General features: G+C 36.1%; 2 protein-coding genes and 1 long non-coding RNA gene across 4 annotated transcripts; 1 reads left to right on the top strand and 2 right to left on the bottom strand.

Moving 5' to 3' along the window:
- Positions 1-2,495: 2,495 nt before the first annotated feature.
- On the top strand, positions 2,496-5,373 carry LOC118803764 (CD209 antigen-like protein C). The gene is made up of 5 exons (XM_036564256.1): positions 2,496-2,759; positions 3,445-3,855; positions 3,969-4,105; positions 4,944-5,044; positions 5,202-5,373. Exons 1-5 carry the CDS (start codon positions 2,645-2,647, stop codon positions 5,371-5,373), a joined length of 936 nt encoding a protein of 311 aa, XP_036420149.1. The 5' UTR covers positions 2,496-2,644.
- An 848-nt stretch (positions 5,374-6,221) lies between these two features.
- On the bottom strand, positions 6,222-12,250 carry LOC118803774. The gene is made up of 5 exons (XR_005006924.1): positions 12,065-12,250; positions 10,957-11,275; positions 10,578-10,860; positions 9,045-9,203; positions 6,222-6,581 (listed from the first exon to the last, which is right to left on the bottom strand). It is a non-coding gene; the product is annotated as an uncharacterized LOC118803774 (long non-coding RNA).
- Positions 12,251-18,192: 5,942 nt separating this feature from the next.
- LOC118803766 (T-lymphocyte surface antigen Ly-9-like) lies at positions 18,193-22,930 on the bottom strand. 2 transcript variants are annotated; one of them, XM_036564258.1, is made up of 5 exons: positions 22,820-22,930; positions 21,609-21,905; positions 21,232-21,516; positions 20,129-20,281; positions 18,193-18,292 (listed from the first exon to the last, which is right to left on the bottom strand). In XM_036564258.1, the coding sequence occupies exons 1-5, from the start codon at positions 22,878-22,880 to the stop codon at positions 18,267-18,269; spliced, it is 822 nt and encodes a 273-aa protein (XP_036420151.1). In that variant the 5' UTR covers positions 22,881-22,930; the 3' UTR covers positions 18,193-18,266. The 2 variants fall into 2 exon arrangements, with proteins under 2 accessions (XP_036420151.1, XP_036420152.1); XM_036564259.1 differs by having other exon boundaries at positions 20,129-20,224.
- Positions 22,931-25,658: the final 2,728 nt, after the last annotated feature.

The following is a 25,658-nucleotide window of genomic DNA, read 5'->3' as shown; positions in this document are numbered from 1 at the left end:
GTGATCATTCTACTATAGGAGCAGTCATGAAATTCAACCATACCAACCATTTCCTGTTGCAGTGGACCATTGCAATATTCAGTAGACACAGAGAAAAGCTTAGAGTTATTGCCTGTTACACTTCTAAAATGAACCAACCCTTAGCAGGAAAAAAGGCACTTTGATACACAATACTGGTGTGTTTAAAGAGTATATACAGTCATGTCCATAAGTATTTGGACAGTAACACAATTTTTGTGATTTTGCCTGTGGATGCTACCACATTGGTTTTGAAATGAAGATGTAATTGAAGTGTAGACTTTCAGCTTTAATTCAAGTTGTTTAACAAAAATATTGCATTAACTGTTTAGGAATTACAGCAATTTTTAACAGTAAGCCTTTCAGATTTGCAGCTGTTTGCACTAACTAGCCTAGAAGTGTCCTCTAGGCCAATGTTTGTCAACCCTGTTCCTCATGGTGTTTTTCCTGCTGTAGGCTGTCAAAAGCAGAGCTAAGAAAGACTAATTTAAACGGCTGCAAAACCCATCGAGTGGACACTGCTAAGCTAGTTAAATCTAGCAGCTACCATCTCAAGCTTTATTCAACAGCTTTATTCAACAGCTAAATTTACCTATTGTACTTTAATTTCTAAAATATTTATTTTACACAGGACCCTGAGTGTGTGTTACTTTAATAAATATAACAAATATAGCTTATGATGTTGGACGTGCTAGCACAGTCCTCTCTACGCTCAGTCTGAAACGTTCCGCCATGTTCATGTCAGGTCACGGCTCTCAAGAGTGGGTGGGGCTATATTTTTAGAAGACCTGTCACTCCAAGTCAGTTGACCAGTAGAGTGCAGGTGAACGTCTTCTTCTAACACCCGCCCCCTTTGAAAATGTGCTATATTTGAGAAGCAGAAGAAAGATTTCAGGAGATAAATGTATCAGCAAAATCACAGAATAGAAAAAAATGAAAGCAAAGACTGACAAATTGAGTAGTAATCTTTATGAAAAAATTAATTTAACTGTCATTATTTGTATTTGCAACATATTTTGGACACTTTGATACTTAACGTGTTGATTGTGGATTTTATTATTTTATTTGAAACTTCTGGCGTAAAATGAACTCTATAGACAGAGGGACCTCAGTGATCCTCTCAGCTGTCTTCACAATTCGCCTTAGCATCCTGTGGTCTGAGACAGTGCAGCACCCACAGCAGACAGTGAGACAGCTGATCTGTTGTTGCCCAACAGCCCCCCATAAAGTAGTGAATGTATTTTATGCATTTGAGTCGGAGAGATCATCTAGCTAAAATAATACAAAACTGTATTTAATAATTGTGTTTTGCGTCAGTGTACCAGACTTTTTAGTCACTGTTAAGGCCTCAGCGTACTTCTTGTGAAACGAAATTCTCAAGAGTTGCGCGAAACCGAAAGTGCCCTTCGCAAACTGAAAAGCTTTCATACTTTCTGTGGTTTCAAGTTGCCTATCGTGGATGCTTCACTAAAGCAGGTGACGCTATGACATTTTATGATAAGTTCCATGACTTGTGGAAAATAATTCTATCACAGTTGTAAATATGGCAACACGAGAGTCCAGAGTGCTGCCAGCAGTTAAGGGAATAAGAAAATTGGAACAAGAAGCTGGCAAATAGAAAGCCAACTTCAGCCTCGTCCTCTTGTGAACCTAAATATAAGACAACCTGTATGTTTTGGTGCTGACTACTAGTTCGTACTACCGAATACTAGACTTACCATCTTACATTTAGGAGCTATTCATTGTTTATTTAACAAATGTAATTGGGCCGTAAAAAAGACGCGTGCTATAAAACGAAGATGGACGACTTTGAGGAGCTTAATTTCACAGTGAAATATTGGTGCGTCTGCCAAAGCGCTTAGCATACTTCTTGTGAAACAAAGCTCCTAAAATTCACGTGTCTTTGTTTCATGGCACTCCCCCTTTTTTATCGACCAATCACAGGCTTTGTTGCAAACTGTCTTTGTCCGTGGAGTTCACCCAAATGCCATGTGCGCGATACAGCCAACAAAGCCTCCGCTCGACGTCTGCGCTTCTTCGTTTTCTCCACAATTACGAAATATTGTTTCGCTGAAGCCAACATCATCTCCAAAAGAAGTATGCTGAAGCTTTTACAACTAGCCTCTTAACTGGTTACAGTTAATCCTGCCTATGGGATAAGTTGTAATGTATGCTTTCCTGCCACTTTCGGCTGAATTGGAAACAAAGTCTATGCTTTTATTTGTAACAGAGATGTGCTTGTATAAAAAATGAACTTGTTCAAATACTTTTAGTATGATGAAGTGCAAAAAACATATTAGGTCATGCCCCACTCTGCCCTGTTTGTCAAAAATTCTTACGGTAAAGCACTGAGCTGAATCAGAAACTACATCCTCCTATGATATTGCAAGCATGCTATTGACATTAGCATTAGATTTCAGTGCTTCCTTAGTAATTTTTTGATGAAACTAATTCACTGTATTAAGGATTTACTCTAATAAATTTGCCAGCACCATAGTGCACACATCCTATTGTAGCCTCCTTTACACACAAGACTAACAGGCTCAGCATCACATGACGAGTCCTCGATAAACTGACTGACCAACAAGCAGCAGTTTCTATTCTGTAGCTAACATTCATCAGGACCATGGAGGAGATTGAGAAAGATGGAGATTATGAGAGTATCTATATGAATATAGATGATATTGAAAAAAAAGATGAGAGTGACAGCATCTATCTGAACATTGCAGCAGAGAAAACAGGTAAATATGAATTGACAGAGAACACAATCAATCACTGCAAAACATATTTGGATATTAAATGTTTGTATAAAATGTTTTGCAGGTGTTGTTTGGCTTTGATTTTAAAAATAGTGCATTCATATCCATTCTTCAATGTAACAAAAGTATCTTGTTTAGAAATGTGTAATTATTTCACAATTCCTAGCCGATTACTCAGGTTTAATAATCACCTAGTCCTAGTTTCCTGAGAAAGATAAATTCAAGATAAATTGACCTAAAACATTTTTAAATGCATTTGTGTTACTAAATAGGTTACTATATAGGTTTAGCCAAAAACCTTCTAAAGTGTAATATATGATACTGTGACATGACTTTGTTCTGGGTAACTTTGGCTCATTTCTGTTGATCCATTCATTATTACATGTTCACACAACATAAAGGACAAGGGATGTAAAGAATAAAACGGTAATAAAGGAAATATGAGGTGTTGATAATGACAGAATGACAATGACAATAGGATGATGACAAATCTTCTGAAAATCTGTTCTAGTGGAAGTAGAGAAGAGAAAGAGGTAGTAGCAGCACTCTTAGGTGTCTGCTTTTGTGTGGTTGATACTATATCTCTGTCAGTGCATTCACATCATAGAAAGATCACTGAGAAAGCAGTAGTGGCAGCCTAACCATGTTGCTATTCTGACTCTTCCAGGTTCTGAGGCTGTTTCTGAGGGGAGGCAGGTGCGCTCTGGTAGGCCAGCTGCAGTGTGTCTGGCGCTGCTGTGTGTTCTCCTGCTGGCTGTAATCACAGGCCTGAGTATAAAACATTATGCAGAGAGAGAGCAGTTACGGAACAGGTACAACAACGTGACTATGGAGAGAGACCAGTTACAGAGCAGCTTTATCAACATAACTAAGGGGAAAGACCAGTTATGGAGCTCTAATAATGACATAACTAAACAGAGAGACCAGTTACAGAACAGATATGTCAGCATAAGAAAGGAGAGAGACCAGTTATTGGATGCTAACAACAGGCTGGCTATAGAGAGAAACAAGCTACAGACCAGCTATGAAGTCCTGTCCAAGGAAAGAGAAGAACTTCAGAGGCAGCTCACAGAGAAGGGTGAGTTAGAACTGATAATAGACCATTTATTAGCAAAATAGTCTTGAATGTTACAAATGTGAGCTCAGAACAGCAGAAGTTGATCATGACAGTAAATTGTACTCCTTTTATAGCTTGTCCATCTGGATGGACAAAGTTCATGTCCAGCTGTTACTACGTTTCCTCCCATGGGCAAACCTGGGATCAAAGCAGGCAGGACTGCAGAATGAAAGGAGCAGACCTGGTGATCATCAACAGCAGAGAGGAACAGGTGAGAGTGTAAAGGAAAGATCTCAACTTACCAGTGTTACCAATGAGTCCAGTGCCGGTTCTACCTATACGCACACTACGTAGATTGCATAGTGGCCCATACCTGCTGAGGGGGCCAACCATGGCAGGCATGATGGCATTCATTTTTAGATTTATTAACTAAGTGAATGTTATAAATTTATAAAGAGACCTAAACAATTTGTAATGTTCAAATGTTCTTATGTCAAAGTGTGACTGGTCACATCAAGGGTAGCAACAATCAAGTGCAAATCAAGTGCAAATCAATCAAGTGTGAACGTAGTAACTGTGGCAAACATTACAGGCTTGCTCTGAAGCACAATTACCAGTCAGGCCTTGAAAAAGGAAAAAAAGGGTGCTGACAGTGTAAGAGTGAGATAAGTGGTCTCTCATCTCTTTTAAAGTATGAGTGGGTTTTCAAAAATGTCCAGCTGTTACTACGTTTCCTTCTATGGGCAAACCTGGCTTAACTTTCTAACATCAGGTTAATCTGAAATGGCTCTGTAATGCCTGTGTAGGTCACCCAGGTTCTATCTCTATTCACCAAATATTGCACTGTATACAAAATACAGAGCCATTTGTGTTTCAGCCATAGGGTACTCAACTTCCTGTAGGCATATACAGGATTGTTTGTCTTATGACCTGCATAGACAGTTGGGGCAAATTTAAAGAGAAATATGGGATGTAACATTGCTTTGGTAGAGGATGAAGGTATGTTTTTAGGTGATGGGGGATTTTGCTTCGGGCCCCAGGAAGTTGGAGAACCAGCACTGAGTGAGTCACTTAAAGGCTGTTTAAGGCAATTCTTGTTTTATCATCAGGTATTTGTCTCTGGACTTGGAAAGATTTTGTGGATTGGTCTGACTGATCAGGCCACTGAGGGGCACTGGAAATGGGTGGATGACACATCATTAGGAACTGGGTATGGAACAATTACAGCTTTCCTAGCTTATAAGGACAGTTTTTTTTCGGTCCGGTTGAGCAGCCACTTACATATAAAGTAGGCCCTTAGCCTACTGTTACGTTCTACAGGTCACTTTGGCTTCAATGTTTGTTTTTGCCTGTTTGTGGTTTCTTAGGTACTGGTTGCCTGGTGAGCCGAATAACGCAGGGTATGTCTCTCAAGAGGATTGTGCTGAGGTTGTTCCTCATGTTGGCTCCAGTGACACACTATCCAGCTGGAACGATGTTTCATGCAGCAATGTCCTTTCTTGGATATGTGAAAAGAAGATGCGTTGCACAGCTGAATAAATGCCCTAAAGAAATTTTCTTTAAATCTTTCTTTTCCTTTTCAGTCCATTCCTTTTCCTTTACTGTAATCTGTCATAGGTGCACTGTTCTATTGTTTTTCATGTTGCTGACTACAAATGAAAAGTAACTCTGAAGTTAGATGTTTTGATTTACTGAGTCCTCTTGGTAAAATGCGATGAAACGCCTTTATCAGTTTGATCTGAAGCGCGTGTCAGACTCCAGTCCTCGTGGACCACAACACAACAACTTCAGCTCACTGCCTCTTTAAACACACCTGATTCAGCTCATCAGCTAATTAGCATGGCCTGTATAAACTGAATTCAGAGCGTGCCTGAAAGGTCCCCAGTTTGACATGCCTGATCTAAAGCTTGAAAATTAGAGAAAATGATGAAAGAAGTCTGAAGGCTGAGTTGGACACATTTCTGTGACCTTAAGACCAACTTAAACAGATTGGTAGAGCTAAATTTGAAACCTGATCCAAACCTGCTTGCATGCATTAACAGAAATGGATAATTGCAGACGTGGTTGTACAGCGCTTTGGTCAAAGGACCTGTTTCATTGATTTCGTAAGTGGAAATTAATACAGATGCCATTATATGCAATTTATATTTTTTTGCTAAATTTAACATATTAGGGAAAAATGTAAACATAAAATTGCCTGTGCAAAGGTGATGGCATATTTAATGTTTTATTTTTTTTCCAATATGTTAAATTCAGCAAATACAAAGAAAATGTCATGTTTAAGAGTGTTCTCTGTAGAGGGTAGAAGAATTGCTTCTATATGTGTAGTAAATGGAAAATATTTACATACTATCCCTCTAAACAAAATAACATCCTGAACATGCTGCTGCAGATAAAAGTCACTTATTTTATTTCATAATTCTTCTCCAGTTTAATGTAACTTAAAATTTATTTAAACATTCTTTAAAATGTAATAGCTTTTACATAAATCAACATTTTCCATAAAGGTAGTACAGTGTGTATATTTTAAAAGCATATTGAATACATAATGAAGTAGGTTCAGTGTAAAAGCTGCACAGTGTACATACAGAAGAACAGATGAGCTGTGTTTATAACCACCACTTTCCTGTTTATCTGTTTAATCTTCACTGCTGTTGGATGAAGGGGATGAAGGCCCTTGCTTCATGTGGCTGAATCTTTTGATGTAATTATCTTACTTCATTAGGGACCATTTCTCGTATAAATCACTGTGAGAGAGAGAGATAAAGAGAGGCAGTGCAGTTAGTGGTTAACCCTCCTATAATATTTAAATTTACTAACATCTTTCATCCCTAGGGTCAGTTTAAACTTCCAGGAAATGTCAAAGTTCTCGTTGGAGTTACGTTTTCCTGAGTACTTCCCATATGTGGTGTGAACTTTTACTGGTTCTCAGACTACTACAGCTATGGTGATGTTAGGGCCTTAAAGAAGTGGGACATTTTTTGAAGATTATAAATTTGCATGTTATAATGATCTCAATATCATCCAAAACAACCAAAATAATTGTTAAACATTGAACAGGGTCAAATTGATCCCAAAATTAATAGGAAAGATAAGCATTATTTTCTATCAGTTCTGAATAGAAGCATTCATACAGCAGATGAAGAAAACTAGACACACTCTTCTCATGTGCTCTGCATGTGTCTGACAGCTTTTAGACAGATGTAACCACAGTGTGCAGAAAGAGTTTGACCACAGTGATGTTTTGTACCGTCTGAAATAGTGCAGGTCTGTGGGAAACTGCTGTACGTTCACACTGTGGTGTTCTTACACGGCTAACACTTTTAACAGTTTGCAGTAGATGTGACAGCATTTACAGTCATTTGCAAAAGTTTGAACACTGCTGGTCAAATTACAAGTTTTGTTGGTTTTCAGATCCTCTGCAGGAACATGTATGTTTGTTGATTTATTTTCTCCAGCACTTGAACACAGCAACTGCCTTTTACATTATGTGACAATTTCTTAATGAATAGACCAACAGAAATGCTCAAAATTACTTGGAAGTCTTGTTACATTAACTTATATTGATAGTTAACAATGTTGTTTATTTGTCTTTCTGTTTAGAGATGCACATTTTTCTTTGGTCAGCGATGGTATGATAATGATTTTTTTTTTTCCCTGCAATTTGTACAGTACAATTTCTGTTTCTGTCTGAGTCTATTTATTTGCTGATATTTGGAAAAGTATAAAATATTAATTATGTAAAGGAGAGAGCAGATTTGACAGCCCTTAATTATATACAAGCTACTCTTTGTCTGATTCATGAAACTATCCTACAACGTAAAAACGCAAACTATGAATCAGTCTCCATGCGTAAAATCAAGTGCCAGCCTACCACACACCCTAATTTATGCAGATGCTTCATTAGAGGGGCCAGTAACAAGAGCTTTCAGCAGCTCGTGAGCCAATAGCTGTGCTCGTAGGTGGAGTTTATGGTCGAGCAGCGAGTCTGCACTTGTTCTCTGTCTTCAGGGAAGATAATCATGGAGGGCGCACATGGTTATGGACAGACACTGCTGTGCCAAACGAGCTGTAGATGAAGAGGCTGAATGGATAAACAATTACTAATTGGTTGTCAGGTAATGAACATATTTGCATGTTCCGTCCCACACAGCAGTCAGATTTCAGTTCAACTAACCAGAGACGCATTTGACTACCAACTGTAAATACATGTGGCTAAAATCTGATCAGGACACAATCCAAATACTAATCACATGAAGTAACCTGGTGTAAACGGGGTCATTGATGAAAAAGAGCCATTGTGCCTTAACTGTTGATTACATTATGTGAATGTTTCATGATGAATAGACAAACAGAAATGGTCCAAAATTACAGTAAAACATTACATTAACATATTACATTATATTCATCTTACATAACACTAAAGCTAAGCACATACTTTTCTTCTCCTAAAAAGTTTCAGATCTATGAGGTTTTGTTATAACAAAGTATTCTAGGTCAAAATATATCTGTTATGTTTTAAGCCAGGAGTTCCAATTCCAGTCCTGGCACAACACTGAGCACATTTTTGAGCTCTGTCTCATGAAGCACCTCTAATTCAACCGGTTAACCTTTTGACAAGCGCCTCATTAGCTGGGTAGAGTAGGGAAACCACAAAAATGTGCAGAGCAAAGGGTCACCAGCACTGAGATTGGGAACCCCTCTTTGAGCAATTTGGCCTCTTGTAGCTGCTGTTTATTTCCATGGGGAGATGCAGGGTATAAGTAAGGAATTAATGTAAAGAGGAAGTTTAACAGCAATCATTAGGTTATGTTAAAGAGCCCATATCTTCCTTTTATCCTAATTGTTTTCTTGTATTATATTTGTGTGCTATGATGTATCAAAAACAGTCAGAATTAATTTCTGCATGACTATTTTCCAACCTTCTGTTCTGATTGGCTGCTCTGTATTGTGCCTCATTCAAAAAGCAGTCCAGACTGAAACCCCCCTTACAATTTAGGCTTTCATGATATCACAGGACAGTGAATTCACAATATGGACTGTATGGACTAGTCAGTGGTATGTTTTGAAAACTTAAGCTTCTCACGTACTGTTTCACAATTTTATTTAAGAAAATGAGGAAAACTGTTTGATGATGCGGGTCTTTAAATATAACTGCTTTACAAAGAGTCATTAATAATAGTAGTAGTAATAATAATAATAATAATAACCTTTTGTGAGTAGATCAAGATCATTTTGCTGTTTTTCTTGCAGACACATGGATTTCTTACTCCATAGAAACACAACCATCCCGATTACTGCCACTGCCGTGGATGTTATTAGAGTAATAGGAGAGATGTTAATTCGAGAAAAAGTAGCTGACTTCCAACCTGCACAAAAGAAAAAAAAATCTTACATTCAAATGTATAAACCTAAAATTAAATATTAATTCTGTGTCTTTACCTTTAAACTTCGTTAGCCTGACACTCCTTACAAGGAATGTAAAAAAAAAGTTTGAAACATTCCATAACCTACAGTTTTCTTCCATTTTATTAGAACACTTAGTATGTTAGTGTTGTTTTATCTACTAAAACGGTCATAATTCATTTACATCACCATTTTCCAACCTTTCTTTTCCTCTTAGAATTAAACAGTCTGTGTGTGCCTTTAGGACTGATAGAGCTCTGTTCTGATTGGCTGGCTTCATTTAAAAAACCTGGGTTGAAACGTTCCTTATAATGTCAGTGTGAACAGGCAGGACTAAACTGCTATAGGCTGAATTGGGGGATATATGCAAATATGCTGGTTTTCATGATATCACAGAAACAGTGAATTCAAAACAGGCAGGTTTGTTTCCCTACATGGACTGTATAGACCTCAGTGTGAATGGCATATTTAGAAATTTTAGCAGTATTAATATACTACATCAAACCCTTTAATTATCACATGGGTCCTTTAAAACTAGATATAAGTGCTGCGTTTGGAAAGAGCTGCTAATATAAATGTAAACTGAAGAAAGTGAATCCAGTCTTGTGTCCTTCAATCAGTGCCAACGCCAACATAGCTTTTTTTGTTGGACATATTAGTCATTATATAAACTGCAGAAGTTCAGAATCTCAAATTTGTTTTGAACGCTACTCATACTGGTCATTTTTTCATGAGACAACCATCCCCAGCCCACTTAGAGGGAAGATTTCATTTACACTCATATGCAAAGGTTTTGGCATCCCAATGAAATGACACGTTTTGTTTGATTTTCTAAGTGAACATAAGTTAATAACACATCCTATACGAAAACACTTCTGCACAGTTTATCGCACAGTTACTCCATTTGCTCAATTTAACATGTTGGAAAAAATAACACAAAATGTGGTCTGTGCAAAAGTTATGGCACATTTCATACTTGCTTTATTTTTTTCCAATGTGTTACATTGAGCCAATAACTAGAAATTGTACACTAAAATGTACAGGAAAATAGCATGTTTAATTTTGTTCTCTGTAGAGAATGTCTTAACTAATTTTCATGCAGAAAATCAATGAAACATCATTTGATCAAACATTTGTATATAACTGTATGTTTCTGGATGTTATAACTGTATGCATCTTCCAAAAGCACAGCATTAAAATCCTGCCAATCACAAGAGACTGAAATACTACCTAAAGCCTACAACAGTAGTACTCTACTGCAGACTGGTTACAAGTCACTGTGCAAAATTAAGAGAAACTAGAGTTATGGAAATAAATGTAAGTGTCTAGTTTCATACCTGGTTTATGACGGCAGAGCTCTATAATATGAACTGTGGTCATCTGCTCACTGACTGGGTTGGAAGCCACACAGCTGTAGGTGTTATTGTCAGACCTCAATTTCCAACAGCAGATTCAGTGTGTCATTTCGACTGGAGCTGTTGATGTGGTTTAATACGTTTTTGCCTTTAAACCAAAACAGATTCAGTCCTCTCACATTCCTCACTGAGCACTGCAGTAAACAGAGGTCACTCTCTGCAGGATTGGACTTCAGTTTTGTCAATTGTGGTGCTGAAACTTTATCTGGACACAAAAGAATAAATCATCCTTAAAATCTGCATGCTTCATGCTTGTATTTTCTTCACTGATTTATTTTATAATAACAAAAAATAAGCTTACTGTACACATTCAGCTGATAGGCTTGTATTCTGTTCTCCTCTTTAGTATCTCTGTACAGTATAAACACCGGAATCGTCTGTTCTCAGGTCTGAGAGAGTGAAGAACCCACTCTGACTGTCCCAGTGGAGGCGATTCTGAAACTCCTCAGTACTGTTTGTATCAGTGTGTTTATTCAACACCTGTCCAATGACTCTGCTTGCATAACTTATAGTTCCAGATACAGGAACCAGAATAGAGAATGTTATAGACTCTCCTGCAGCTCTGTTCAGTACCTCCTCCTGAGCTGAAGTGCTGGAAACTGACACAGATATGAAGATTTCTGTACAGAGAGATATTGAAAAAGTCAATGCCAAATTTCTTATTTTACTGCAAAAATATTGTTTGAATCTGAGTACGATTTTACGATGCTTACAACCCAAACAAAGCTGTCAGCTTTTCTGCCAGCTGAATTTCATGAATGGACCAATAGAAACGCTCCAAAATTACTACCTTTTTTTGTGCTTCTCCTGAGAAGTTACCATTTCTAAGATATGTGGTTTTGTTATGACAGCAACTGTATAACTTTATAGCCTAAGTTAGAACTTAACCCGTTTGTTTTCTCTTCCTCTAAGCCCTGTCAGCTGCTAACATGAAGCCGTCTTGAGGCCGTGTGCATGAATAAGAGCTGAAAACCACATTTCACACATTTGCTTTAAAAAAGAAACAAGCTACAAAAACATTGAGATGATGACATCCAAGTTTGATTAATGCAACTTAAGCAAATCTGTACTGCTAAAACATGATGTCCTCATAAGATGCAAATTTAATACATTTAATAAAAAAGGAATCCAAGCATAAAGCGTACATGGTTTTCCTAATAACATACTTTCCATAGACTTTTTAATTTAAAAATATGTTTGATAACATTTTAGATATCATCGCTGTCCAACAAGCAGAGAAAAAAATAAGCTCTTGGATGTTGTAGCAATAGAAATGCTTCAAAATAACTTGGAATAAAATCTTACATTACCTTACAATAAAAGTGAAGAACCGTACAATAAAGTGACCACTTTACAGATTTTTTTTTCTTTGGTAAGCAATAGTTTATTAGAAACCAATTTAAACTCACCCCATAAACAAAAGAAAAGCAGAGTCTATCTTTGATGGTGAAACTTTGCCGTCTTCATCATTTAACTATAGGTATAGTTGATGATTATATTGTGTGTAAACAAGCGCAGAGTCTTAGTCATGAATTCAGGAAGCTCAGTTACGGACGTCTGTATTGGGGTGGGACTAAAGCTATTTGTGTTCAGTGTGTATGAAAGGGGGCTGTGGTTTTCTGTGGAAAATAACACAAAACTCCCTACACGGTTACCTAAGATCTCATACTGTTCCGTTTACTAGTTCAAATCACTGTTAAACATCAGATTTTGTTTCATATTTACAGATAATATTGACACACAGCTGATATACTAACAGTGTGACCTGCATATTAGCTTTTATGGATATGATGATAGTTCTTATCTCTTCTCACAGCCTTTTTATTATTATTATCTCAGCTCATTGGTTTATTGTCTTCTTCATGATCTTAATGATCACATTCTAGAGTCAAACTAATGACAGGGACCACATCCACTTTCACTCAGGACTGTGACTGTAGTTGCAAACAGTGCTCCAGTTTTCTTCCCAATGAGCCAGAATACAGTGTTACAATAATGATGTCAAGATTGTATTAATGACTTTACTGTCATATACAGTTTGTCTCTAAGCTCTTATCTGTGCATAATTAAACACTTTACTCCAGTTATTGTGTAGAGTTTATCAGCTCACCTGTTGGTGCTGCATGTTTTACACTGTAAATACAGAAAGTACAGACCAAACATTTTACATATTCAGACACTTTGCTCTTTAATGGGGAGTATTGTACATCTCGACATTAGCAAAAGGCAGAGACCACCCATTGTTTATTTCATATCATGTCAAAACATCCACAATACAAATACACACTACGATACAGTACAACTTGAGTGTAAATGCATGGCAGCTTATTAGATACAGTTATTGATTAGTGTTAATCAGCCATCGTTTTCATTTTCCATGATCATAAAGATCACACACACTTTGTTATTATTGATGTTAACTCATTCACTTCAGTAATAATGTGTGTAGTAAGTGCGTGTGGGTCGGCTGATTTGAATTCCGGAATCGTACAAATTGAAGATAGTAAGCAAAAGACCCTCTGTTTGCTAAAATATTTGTGCTAATTATTAGCTTTTTTATTTGTATTATTATTTACTGTAAATTATGTGTTAAATATATTTTTCATTTAAGTAATACCCCAAAGTTAGTGTGAGCATAACGATTATGGAAATATTATAGTGATGGGTAATTAACAGTTTAATGTTAGTCCTGCCGAGCTAGTCAAGCTGAAGTCTTTATATCTTTAGAATAAAGTACTTTACTGTAGCTTCAGGTACAATGAGGTTCTATTTTCTTAAAGATGCTTTTATACAAGACCGTAATATGCATAAAATGTAGATAAATGCAGACAGTATACGTAAATAAATTTAAGCAGAGTTCTTAGAAAAACAGCATACAAACATGAGCTGCACATGTATCATCTAACCACCACTTTCCTGTTTGTTTCTAAGCTGTTCTGCTGTGGACGGAGCGTCATGCGGTTCAGTCTTGCCATAAATTGTAAGTAGCTGTTTTAACAGGGGCCAGCTGTCGTATATATCACTGAGAGAGAGAGAGAGAGAGAGAGAGAGAGAGAGAGAGAGAGAGAGAGAGAGAAGTTATTGGCTAAGCATTCATCATCATCTCATTATTTGATGTTAATAGTTACTTTAATATCCCGACCAGTAAAATGACATTTATTAATCTTTTTCTAGTAGTTGTCTACAGGAACCCGAGTAGGGAATGTAATAGACTCTCCTACAGCTCCATTCAGCACTTCCTGAGCTGAAGTGCTGGATACTGACACACAGATGGAGATTTCTGCATAGACAGATATTAAGAATATCAGTATGAACACTTTTGAATTAAATATCAGTACAAGTAAAATGGTATCAGTTGTTTTAAATCAAGTAACAACTTAAATATACCAGGCTTTTAATATATGATGTGCTGTCCGCACTAACACGTCTGAGTACAGCTGTGAGATAATAAAGCATCTGCATGCCATGAGTCTGAACACTGACATTAAGTTAAAAGCAGTAGATGCAACATTCAATTCTACACTTACATATTGTCGCTAATGTGACAACACCTAGTGTTTTCAAACATGCTCACTTTATGAATATGATGGCAGAGTTCGGTGGGGTGCATCTCTACTCCTCTTATTGTAGCCCTGTCATGAAAGGCTGTTCAAATGATAAGGTTGTGGATAAGGATGCAGCTGAGACATTCACACAGTTTTTGCGGATGCTAAAAAATCTTGGCATTTGAAACCAACACGTACAGTGTACAATGTACAGTACGCTATTTATCTTAACTGTTTAAGTGAGTGTAAACTGAATGCAGGGTGTGATGCACCTGCTATCAGTGATCTAAACAGCTTTTAGCTTGCAGGACAGCATTTAATTACAAACACAATGTTTTCCCAACACATTACATTGTTCACATCAACATTTTGCTTGCCAGCTGACTGATATTCACATCAGCAGTATTTCCTTCATCACATTTTGTGCATCACCTTTTTCTGATGACTTGACAAGCCTTGTTAAACTGGCAGGTTTTCTGTCACATGAATTTAGATCCAAAAACTTTTTAAAAGCAATAACCTGTTGTAAAATTATATTTACGTGTTCCTGTGCTTGTTTAAACATGTTTTGATTTCTTTTGATGCCCCTTCACATGTAAAAATATCACATGGATGTCTTTTGTCACATCCCAAAAAATCCACAGGCTCTCTGTCAGATTTTACTGTAAAATGTATATTATATATATTCATGAGTTCATATATTCATATATGAACTCATGAATAAGACTGCTTTATTCATTTCATATTGCTATATTTTCTGATATTAATTACAGACTCCAGAATCTCCTGCAGAGAGCTGAGTCTGAGAGCCAGGCTTATTCTATGATTAGACGTGAGTAGAATGACGTTTCCTCTTCTCTGACAGGGCAGCTGTGTGAATACAGTTACCTTCTCTTACCTGAAGATGGCAGCAGAGACCAGGTAAAACCATGAATTCAAGGAATGAAAATGCTTAAAGTTAAAAGAGATTAAATGGTATTTACTTTCTCATATTCAGTAACACTCAGTTTTGTTTATGTGCATATAATATCTTGGATATTTAATTTGGTGTGTCTACTCTAGAGCTCTACCTAATCAACTGCCATACAGTTAACAGCCTTTTTTGCCACTAATGTTGTATTCAGAATCAACTTTTAATTGACTATTTATAGCTTGTGTAAGTCATTCCAGGCTTTACAGGTGTTATCTGGATGTTTTTAGTGTACATTTATTATTTAATTTGCACATAATCTTTAAGCCAAGACTTAACTGTAACCAAGCATAACAAGGGCCCTTTGTTAGGTGTTCATCTCACTTTGTGGATAGGCTTCGGCAAAAGAGAGTAGATTTGTCCGATCAGGTATGAGTGTAAGTGCAGGTCATTGTGAGAACAGGAGTTTAGCTCTATACATACTGTATATTTGTAAATGTTTGCAAATGCAATTTTATGTATCTGTCCTGCTGTCAGAACAGATCATCACTGAAAGATGCACATAGATCAGTTCAGGTTATTAAGTTCATAATGTGTTAACATCTAAGTAGTGCCAACAAGTGTCAATTAAAACTTGCAGTTGACTGTAAAATATGTGGAATTAGGTAGGTAGCTATGTTCTGTACAAGGTGGGCTACAGTACCTTTCATTTGGCAGCATTCAAACATAAATAGAGTACACCATCTTTTTTTATCCAGTCACCCAAACTATATATTTAGAGGTAATGTGTGTGTGTGTGTGTGTGTGAGTGTGAGTGTGAGTGTGTGTGTGTGTGTGTGTGTGGGGGCACGGGTTGCCAGACTCCAGTGCTGTGGGGGCCACAGAACAACAGCAGAGTTTAGCATTCATCATTTAACACACCTGATTAAGCTCATCAGCTGATCTTGTTAGTTTTCATTAGTTGAATTCAGAGTTTTAGAAGAGGGAAACCTCTAATCTCTGCAGAGCTGCAGCCTCCAGGACCTGAGTTTGACACAGTTGCTTTAAGTGAATTAAAAGCCAAGAATTTTTCTTTAAACGCAAAGAATTTAGACCCCTGACATATGTGTAACATCGTAAGTTGGCTCAGTTGATTTCAGTCATGTAAAGACTGCTTATATAATATTAGATTTTTAAAATTATTATTGAATGAAATGTATTTATTTTATACAATAATTAAATAAAAATAATATCATTTATTTATAAAAAATGTTTGGTGTGTAAAAAAATTGCACATGGCGAAGTGAATATTTTGCTGAATGGAAAGGGTTAATTTAGCATTTTTATTTGGGTATCAGGTGCCGAATAAACAAACAAAAAGGTTTTCAGATTTTGCTATATTTTATATGAACAGCTTATATGATATAGATTGCTATAGTCAAACATTAGATTAATGCCTTTTTTGCCTTTTCAGTGTCACTCAGTCATTGCGTTGTGAACTCTCATATTCATCAAAATGATGTCATGTCCACTAGATGGTGATGCTGGGTTAGAGGGGAATTCCACCATTTCTTTACAGTGATGGGGATAGGAACCAAATATAGCTACTTTATTTACTTTCCACCTACATGTACCTACTTGTGCCTTTTTAGTTTCTTATAAAGTAGATGTAAATCTGAAAAAACTAAAAAGAAAAATCTTGGGTATTTTGCATTAAAAACTCCCTACATGTATCTTTCTGACAAAAATGACCAAATCTTAACTCAAAACAGTCCTAAGATAATATCTCAAGCACTGGGCAATGTACTTATCACTTATTAGATTTAGCATCCTGGGAGGTAGCTTTCATAAAAAGTAAACACTTTAATGAATCAGAAATTTTGAAAACTTCTTGGAATTCCCCTTTAAGGATTCTGTAATTGGCGTCTTGTTGGCCGTGTTGACAATTTCAACTAACAACATATTTCTTTCAAATATAGATCATGTAACAAATTCTAGAAATATTCAGTCAGACAAGAAAGAAAAACTGCAAATCAGCTTCATATGTTGGTCTGATGTTTTTAATAGAAAAGTATAAATGTTTACTGTGGATAACCAAGTGTCAACAATAACATCATCAAACTTATTGCAATTTGGTCAAATTCCAGTTTTATGTTGATGTACATTTGACATTTAAACCTTGAAGTATTAATTCACTAATGTAACCTAATTTTTCATATAACAGAATAAACAGTTCTCACAATCAAATATTTGAACAATAACAGGGCTTAAAAGGCTGCACCCAAACCACATATTACCATACTATACAGTACACCTGCATCAGTCCTACATCCATGTGTATAGTGTGTATGATATAGTATAGTATCTGATGAGGGTAAACGTTAATATCTGCAGCACTTTGGACTGAGACGTCCCCAGTTTGACATGTCTGACCTGAAGCCTGAAATGTATATGTGAACTCTCCTCTTCAGCTCATCTCATAGTTTTCCAAGGGTTAATGTCTCTATGGAAGGTGAAGAATTGCCTAACAATGCAGTGGAAATGCTTGTATGATAAAATGGGAGCTAATGCCTTGTTATCATTTTGTGGTGTCATGTGCTTTTGTATGGTTTAGATCAATTAAGACTCAGTTCGGATCAGGAGAGCCTAAAGCCCAAAATGAGAGGAAAGATACACTAGAGGTCTGTATGGTCATAAGGCTGAAGTCTCTGAAGCCCAAACCGTTTCCACAACCTTGAGACCAGTTTAGAAATTGTGCGCTAAAATTTGCAGAGAAATGTGAGATTTAAGAGTGTTCTCTGTAGAGTTTATGTTGTGTTTGTTTCTATATGAGTAGTAAATGGAAAATAGAGAGTGATAACATTCTGAACATGCTGCTGCAGTTAAAAGTCAAACTTTGAGGTCTTTCTCCAGTTTAATGTAGCATGAAATCCATTCAGCATTCTTAAAAATGTAATAGCTTGTACATAAACCACAATTTTCCATAACGGTATTATAGTGTGGATATTTTAAAAGCATATTGAAAACATATTTGAAGTAGGTTCAGTGTAAAATCTACAGTGTACATATAAAGGAACACCACTTTCCTGCTTGTCTAATCCTTCTTGCTGTTGGATGAAGGGGATGGAGGCCCCTGCCTCATGTGGGTGAATCTCTTGATGTAATAATGTTACCTCATTAGGAACCAGTTGTCGTATAAATCACTGTGTGAGAGAAAGAGAGAGAGAGAGAGAGAGAGAGAGAGAAAGAGAAAGAGAGGCAGTGCAGTTAGTGGTTAACCCTCCTCTTATATTTAAATTTACTAACATATTTTTTGTTCCTGTGTACCTCCTGTATGTGATGTGAACCTTTACTGGTTCTAGCACTACTACAGCTATGGTGATTTTAGGGCCTTAATGAAGCGAGACATTTTTTGAAGATTATAAATTTATCAAATTTTTGATAAATTTTTTATAATGATCTCAGTATCATCCAAAACAACCAAAATAAATGTGTGTAAAATGTTGATATTTCTTATTTCTTCTTTATAGAGCTAAAATGTGTACAAGACAGTAAAAACAGTAAATTAGGAAAAGAGAGATGTTGAATGTTGAACGGAGTCAAATTGATCCCAAAATTAATAGGAAGGATAAGCATTATTTTCTAGCAGTTCAGAATAGAAGCATTCATGCAGCAGATGAAGAGAACTAGACACACTCTTCTCACTATTCTATGTATGTGTCTGACAGCTTTTGGACACGTGTAACCACAGTGTGCAGAAACAGCTTGACCACAGTGATGTTTTGTAGTGTATGAAATAGTGCAGGTCTGCGGGAAACTGTTCACACTGTGGTGTCTTTATACAGCTAACACTTTATACAGTTGCAGCAGATGTGACAGAGTTTACAGTCATGTTTGAAGACTCCCGGTCAAATTACGTTTTTTTGTTTTCAAATCCTCTGCAGGAAGCAAGTATTGCTCCTGTCCAAAAAAACATGCATCTCCATTTTTGTTGATGTTTATTTTCTCCAGCACTTGAACACACCAGCTGCCTTTTACATCAGTGAAAATGTCTTGGTGAATAGACCAAGAGATGCACTCAAAAATACTTGGAATAAATGTATTTACTCTTACATTGTATGAACACTTCATGATAAATGGACCAATAGAAATGGTCCAAAATTACATTAAAATCTTACCTTGACATACAATTACAATACATTAATCTTATGTAACATTAACGCTAATAACATACTTTTCTTCTCCTGTAAAGTTTCAGAGATATAAGGTTTTGTTACAACATAAAGTATTCTAGGTCAAAATATATCTGTTTTGTTTTAAGCCAGGAGTTCCCAATTCCAGTCCTGACACAACACTTAGCACAATTTTGAGCTCTGTCTCATGAAGCACCCCTAATTCAACTGGTTAACTCATTAACATGTGCCTCATTGGCTGGGTAGAGTAGGGAAACCACAAAAATGTACAGAGCAAAGGGTCACCAGGACTGAGATTGGGAACCCCTCCTCAGGCAGTTTGGCCTCTTGTAGCTGCTGTTTACTTCCAGTGGGAGATGCAGTAAATAATCGAGGATTAATGTGAAGAGGAAGCTTAACAGCAATCATTGGGTTATTTTAAAGAGTCCATATCTTACATTTTTCCTGATTTTGTATGATATTTGTTTAGAATTATGTATCAAAAAACAGTCATAATTCATTTCTACATGACTATTTTCCAACCTTCTGTTCTGATTGGCTGCTCTGTAATGTGCCTCATTCAAAAAGCAGTCCAGACTGAAACCCCCCTCATAACTTAGGCTAAATAGGCAGATACTGTATATCAAAATGTGTTTTTATGACATCACAAAGAAAGAATTCAAAATGGGCAGCTCTTTTTCCATATATGCTCAGTATGGAGTGGTCAGTGGTATGTTTTGAAATTTGAGCTGCTCACATACTACATCACACTCTTACTTAACAAAATAAGTAAAATTGTTCGATGATACCGGCCTTTAAATATAACTGCTTTTCAAAGAATAATAATAATAATAATAATAATAATACCTTCTGTGAGTAGATCAGGGTCATTTTGCTGTTTTTCTTGCAGACACGTAGATTTCTTTCTCCGCAGAAACACGACCATCCCGATTACTGCCACTGCTGTGCATATTATTATAGTAAAGATGTAAGTTCGAGAAACAGAATTTGATACCCTACCTGCAAAAAAGAGAAATATCCTACATTCAAATATATGTATATACCTCAAATTAACTATTAATTCTGTGTCTTTATCGTTAAACCCTATTAGGCTGATACTCCTTACTGCAAAAGTAAAAAAAAAAATGTTTTAAAGATCCCATAACCGAATTTGTTCTTGCATTTTATTATAACACTTATCATGTTAGTGTCGTTTTATCTACTAAAACAGTCATAATTCATATTTACATTACCTCTCAACCTCTCTTTACCCTTTAAACAGTCTGTTTGTGCCTTTAGGACTGATAGATATACATGAGCTCTGTTCTGATTGGCTGGCTTTATTGAATAAACAGTCTGAGCTGAAACATTCATATTAATGTCAGTATGAACGGCAGGGCTAAACTGCTGTAAGCTGAATTGGGGAATATGTGCAGATGTGCTGCTTTTTGTGATGTCACAAAAACAGTGAATTCAAAACAGGCAGCTTAGTTTCCCTACATGGGCTTCACATTTTGAGGCACTATTTCTGTTTATTTACTGAATTTACAATATTGAAAAAAATAACACAAAGTGTGGCCTGTGTAAAAGTTATAGCACATGTTCTGTTGGTAAATAAATTTTTGCAGGAAAATAATATGTTTAAGTGTGTTCTCTGTACAGGACTTATTTTCACTTCTACATGTCATTTGACCAAACTTTTGTATATAACTGTATGTTTCTTTTTGTTTTTGTTCTTTTTGTTTTTGTTCTTTTTGTTCTTTTTTGTTTGTTTTACTCAGAGCATCTTCCAAAAGCACAACATCAAAATCCTACCAATCACAAGAGACAGGCCTGAAATACTACCTAAAGCCTACAAAATGTCTTATATACACAACAGTAGTACTCTACAGCAGACTGGTTACCAGTCACTGTGCAAAATTAAGAGAAATTAGAGTTATGGAAATAAATATAAGTATCTAGTTTCATACCTGGTTCATGAAGGCAGAGCTCTGTAATATGGACTCTGGTCATCTGCTTGCTGACTGGGTTGGTAGCCACACAGCTGTAGGGCTCATTGTCAAACTTCTCTATTTCCAGAGGGAGATTCAGTGTGTTGTTTAGACTGGAGCTGTTGATGTGGTTTAATAAGTTTTTGCCTTTAAACCAAAACAGATTCAGTCCTCTCACATTCCTCACTGAGCACTGCAGTAAACAGAGTTCACTCTCCGCAGAATTGGAGTTGAGTTTTATCACCTGAGGTGCTGATACTTTATCTGAAAAAAAGGATAAACTTAAAAAAAGACACAAGAATCTGCATGATTAATACTCTTCAGTGATTCATTTCATAATTGAGTAACAGTCTTACCGTACACGTTCAGCTGATAGGCTTGTTGTCTCTTCTCCTCTTTAGTGCTCTGTACAGTATAAACACCTGAATCATCTGTTCTCAGGTCTGAGAGAGTGAAGAACCCACTCTGACTGTCCCAGTGGAGACGATTCTTAAACTCCTCAGTAATGTCTGTCTCAGTCTGTTTATTGAACACCTGTCCAATGATTCTGCCTCCATACATTATAGAACCAGATACAGGAACCCGAGTAGGGAATGTAATAGACTCTCCTACAGCTCCATTCAGTACCTCCTCCTGAGCTGAAGTGCTGGATACTGACACACAGATGAAGATTTCTGTACAGACCGATATTAAAAAAGCCAGTACAAATTTTTTTTTTTACAGAATATTGTTTGAATCAGAGTACAGTTTTATGATGCTTACAATCTAAACATAGCTGTGTCTTTTTTATGTCTGAATTTGAAAATGCCAGCTATTCTGCCAGCTGAATTTCATGATGAATGGACCAATGGAAATGCTCCAAAATTACTTAGAAAAACTCTTGCTCCATCAACTCCCATTCAGTGTTTTCTTGTGCTTCTCCTGAAAAGTTACCATTTCTGAGATACAAGGTGTTGTTATGACTGCAGTTATACGACTTTATAGCCTAACTTCGAATTTAACCTGTTATTAATAAAGTGTTTTTTCTCTTCCTCTAAGCCCTGTCAGTTGTTAACATGACATGAGGCCGTGTGTGAATGAGAACTTAAACCACAATCCACGTATTTGCTTTAACAGTAAGAAACGTTTTATAAAAACAATGAAATGATGAGATCCAGGTTTTATTAATGCAGCTGAACCAAATCTGTACTGCTGAATCATGATGTCCTCACAAGATGCACATTAAATGCATGTAATAAAAAAATCCAAGCATAAAGTTCACAGTGATTTTCTAACAACATAGACTTTCCCATCAGTGCTGTTATTTTGTTTTTATTTAAATATATCTTTAAGAACATTCCAGATAACATCACTGTCCAAAAAAATTAAAAAAATCTCCTGAATATTGGATCAATAGAAATGCTTCAAAATTGCTTGGAATAAAATCTTTTTATGTTAAATTACATTAATAGTAAAGAAGGTTTTTGTTCTGTCCTGTAAAGTTGCCACTTTGGAGATTTTTTTTTTGATGGTGATGTGTTATTAGATTAGATTAGATTAGATTAGATTAGATTAGATTTAAACTCACCACATAAACAAATGAAAAGCAGAGTCCATCTTTGATGGTGAAACTTTGCCATCTTCATCATTTAACTGTAGTTATAGTTGATGATTATATTGTGTGTAAACGAGTGCAGAGTCTTAGTCATGAATTCAGGAAGTTCAGTTACGGACGTCTGTATTGAGGTGGGCCTAAAGCTACTTGTGTTCAGTGTGTATGAAAGGGGGCTGTGCTTTTCTGTGGAAAATAACACAAAACTCCCTACATGGTTACCTAAGATCTCATACTGTTCCATTTACTAGTTCAAAGCACTGTTAAACATCAGATTTTGTTTCATATTTACAGATAATATTAACACACAGCTGATATACTAACAGTGTGACCTGCATATTAGTTTTTATGGATATGATGATAGTTCTTATCTCTTCTCACAGCCTTTTTTATTATTATTATCTCAGCTCATTGCTTTATTGTCTTGTTCAAGATGCTCTAATGATCACATTCTAGAGTCAAACTAAAGACAGGGACCACATTCACTTTCACTCAGGACTGTGACTGTAGTTACAAACAGTGCACCAGTTTTCTTCACAATGAGCCAGAATACAGTGTTACAATAATGACAACATCAAGATTGTATAAATGACTTTACTGTCATAAAGAATTTGGCTCATCTGTGCATAATTAAACACTTTAATAATTAAACACTTTTTTTTGTGTAGAGTTTATCAGCTCATCTCTTGGTGCTGCATGTTTTCCACTATAAATACAGAAAGTACAGACCAAACATTTTACATATTCAGACACTTTGCTCTTTAATGGGGTGTATTGTACATATAATTCAGATTCAAATTCAGAGAACACCCTCTGTTTATTTCATTTCATGTCAAAACGTCCACAGTACAGATACAGTACAATACAGCTTGAGTATAAATTCATGGCAGCTTATTAGATACAGTTATTAATTAGTGTTAATTAGCTATCATTTTAACGTTCACACAAACTTTGCTTTTATTTATACTAAACCATTCACATGAATAATAATGTGTATAGCAAGTGTGTGTGGGTAAAACTAATACTCATGCTAATCATTTGATATTTTTTAACTGTATTATTATTTACTATAAATTGTTTTAAATGTATAGTCTTAATTTGCGTAATAGCTCACAGTTAGTGTGACCATAACAGTTATGGAAATATTAAAGTGATGAATAATTAACAGTTTAATTTTAGTCCTGAACGTCCCACAGCTGCAGTAAGAGTCGAGCTGAAGTCTTCATTACTTTAAATTAAAATACTTTACTGTAGCTTCAGGTAAGATACTTTTATACAAGACCGTAATATGCATAAAGTGTACATGAATGCAGACAGTATACATTAATAAACTGAAGTAAAGCTCTTAGAGAAACAGAATACAAACATGACCCAAACATGAGCTACACTTGTATCGTCTAACCACCACTTTCCTGTTTGTCTTGACATGAATTGTAAGTAGTTGTGTTTCATCAGGGCCCAGCTGTCGTATATATCACTGAGAGAGAGAGAGAGAGAAAGAGAGAAGTGAAGTTATTGGATATTAATAGCTACTTTAATATCCAGACCAGTAAAATGACATTTATTAATCTTTTTCTAGCCGGAGTGCATAATAAATGTTTTCACACAGCAGCTGCTGAGCTCTGATCATGTGACACAAATGCTTCTGACAGCTTTGCTTTTAGAGACACGTAACCACAACGCTCAGAAAAGCTTGACCACAGTGATGTTTTCCTAATTCTGTAATTGTGCAGATCTGCAGAAAACTGCTGTTCATGCAGTGCTGTTTTTACATGGCCAATGGTTTGTATGTGTCTGTCAGTCCAGCAGATCAAATCAAATCAAATCACGTTTATTGTCACATGACATTTACACAGGTGGAAAGTGACCCCCTTATAGAATTTAAATACAAAAAATATATAAATATCTAAGAAGAAAAAAAATATATACACTGACTCTGAATATACACATATACACAATATACACTAGTATTGCACTATTCCAATGTACAGTTGTACAGTAATAAGTTATGAAATAAAAAATGTACTGTGGTACACATTTCCGTATGTGCAGTTAGTCTGAGGTAGATAATAAATGAGATGCAGGTCTGCAGGGGATAGAATACTGATATAGAAATCTTCCAGATTATATAAGATATGGATATAAGATACAGATTTGTTAGATTGAAGGTGCAGAGGATCAAAGTGAGGAGATGTGGATGAGGTGTAGATTGTGTAGATATGAGAATATGTGTATTTTATGACCTATGATTTAGTCTCTACACTCGTGTTTCCACACAACTGTGTTAAGTAGCTTTTAAAATGCTCAGTTGAGTGATATATACTAATTTACGTAGAAAAGGGCCATAATGTTAAGAGCTTTAAGTTAGATCTACATAATATTGTTATTGTTGTGCTGCTGAGCTGTCATATACTAAACATGCACTTTCAACCAACAACAGTGTAGTCTAGACAGTTAATCACCGAGTTTAAGAAAGATGTACACAATGATGGGTGGGCCGGGGGAAGATGATAAGAAGAGGAGTGAGTAAAACAAATAAAAGGTTATGCAAATAGATGATGCAGGAGCCAAAGAGAAGGATGTTGAGTTTTACTTAACAGGATTACATTGTTCAAAGAAACTTCTGAACTAAATCCTACATCATTTCTTTAAAACAACACAACTCACTCAGTTTCACTGACTTACAAGATTTTGTTAAGTAAAATCAATGAGTGAAAACTGATTTAGCTCCAACTCAGCACAAAATTCCTGAAAGAGAAAGTCTTTCCTTAAATATATTTGTCATGCGAAAGAAATATGGCCTTATGTAAGTATA

Source organism: Colossoma macropomum, unplaced genomic scaffold, assembly GCF_904425465.1.
Source record: "Colossoma macropomum unplaced genomic scaffold, Colossoma_macropomum, whole genome shotgun sequence".
Classification (NCBI taxonomy): domain Eukaryota; kingdom Metazoa; phylum Chordata; class Actinopteri; order Characiformes; family Serrasalmidae; genus Colossoma; species Colossoma macropomum.
Note: the sequence above shows the minus strand (reverse complement) of the source record. Positions and strands in the feature narration are given on the sequence as shown.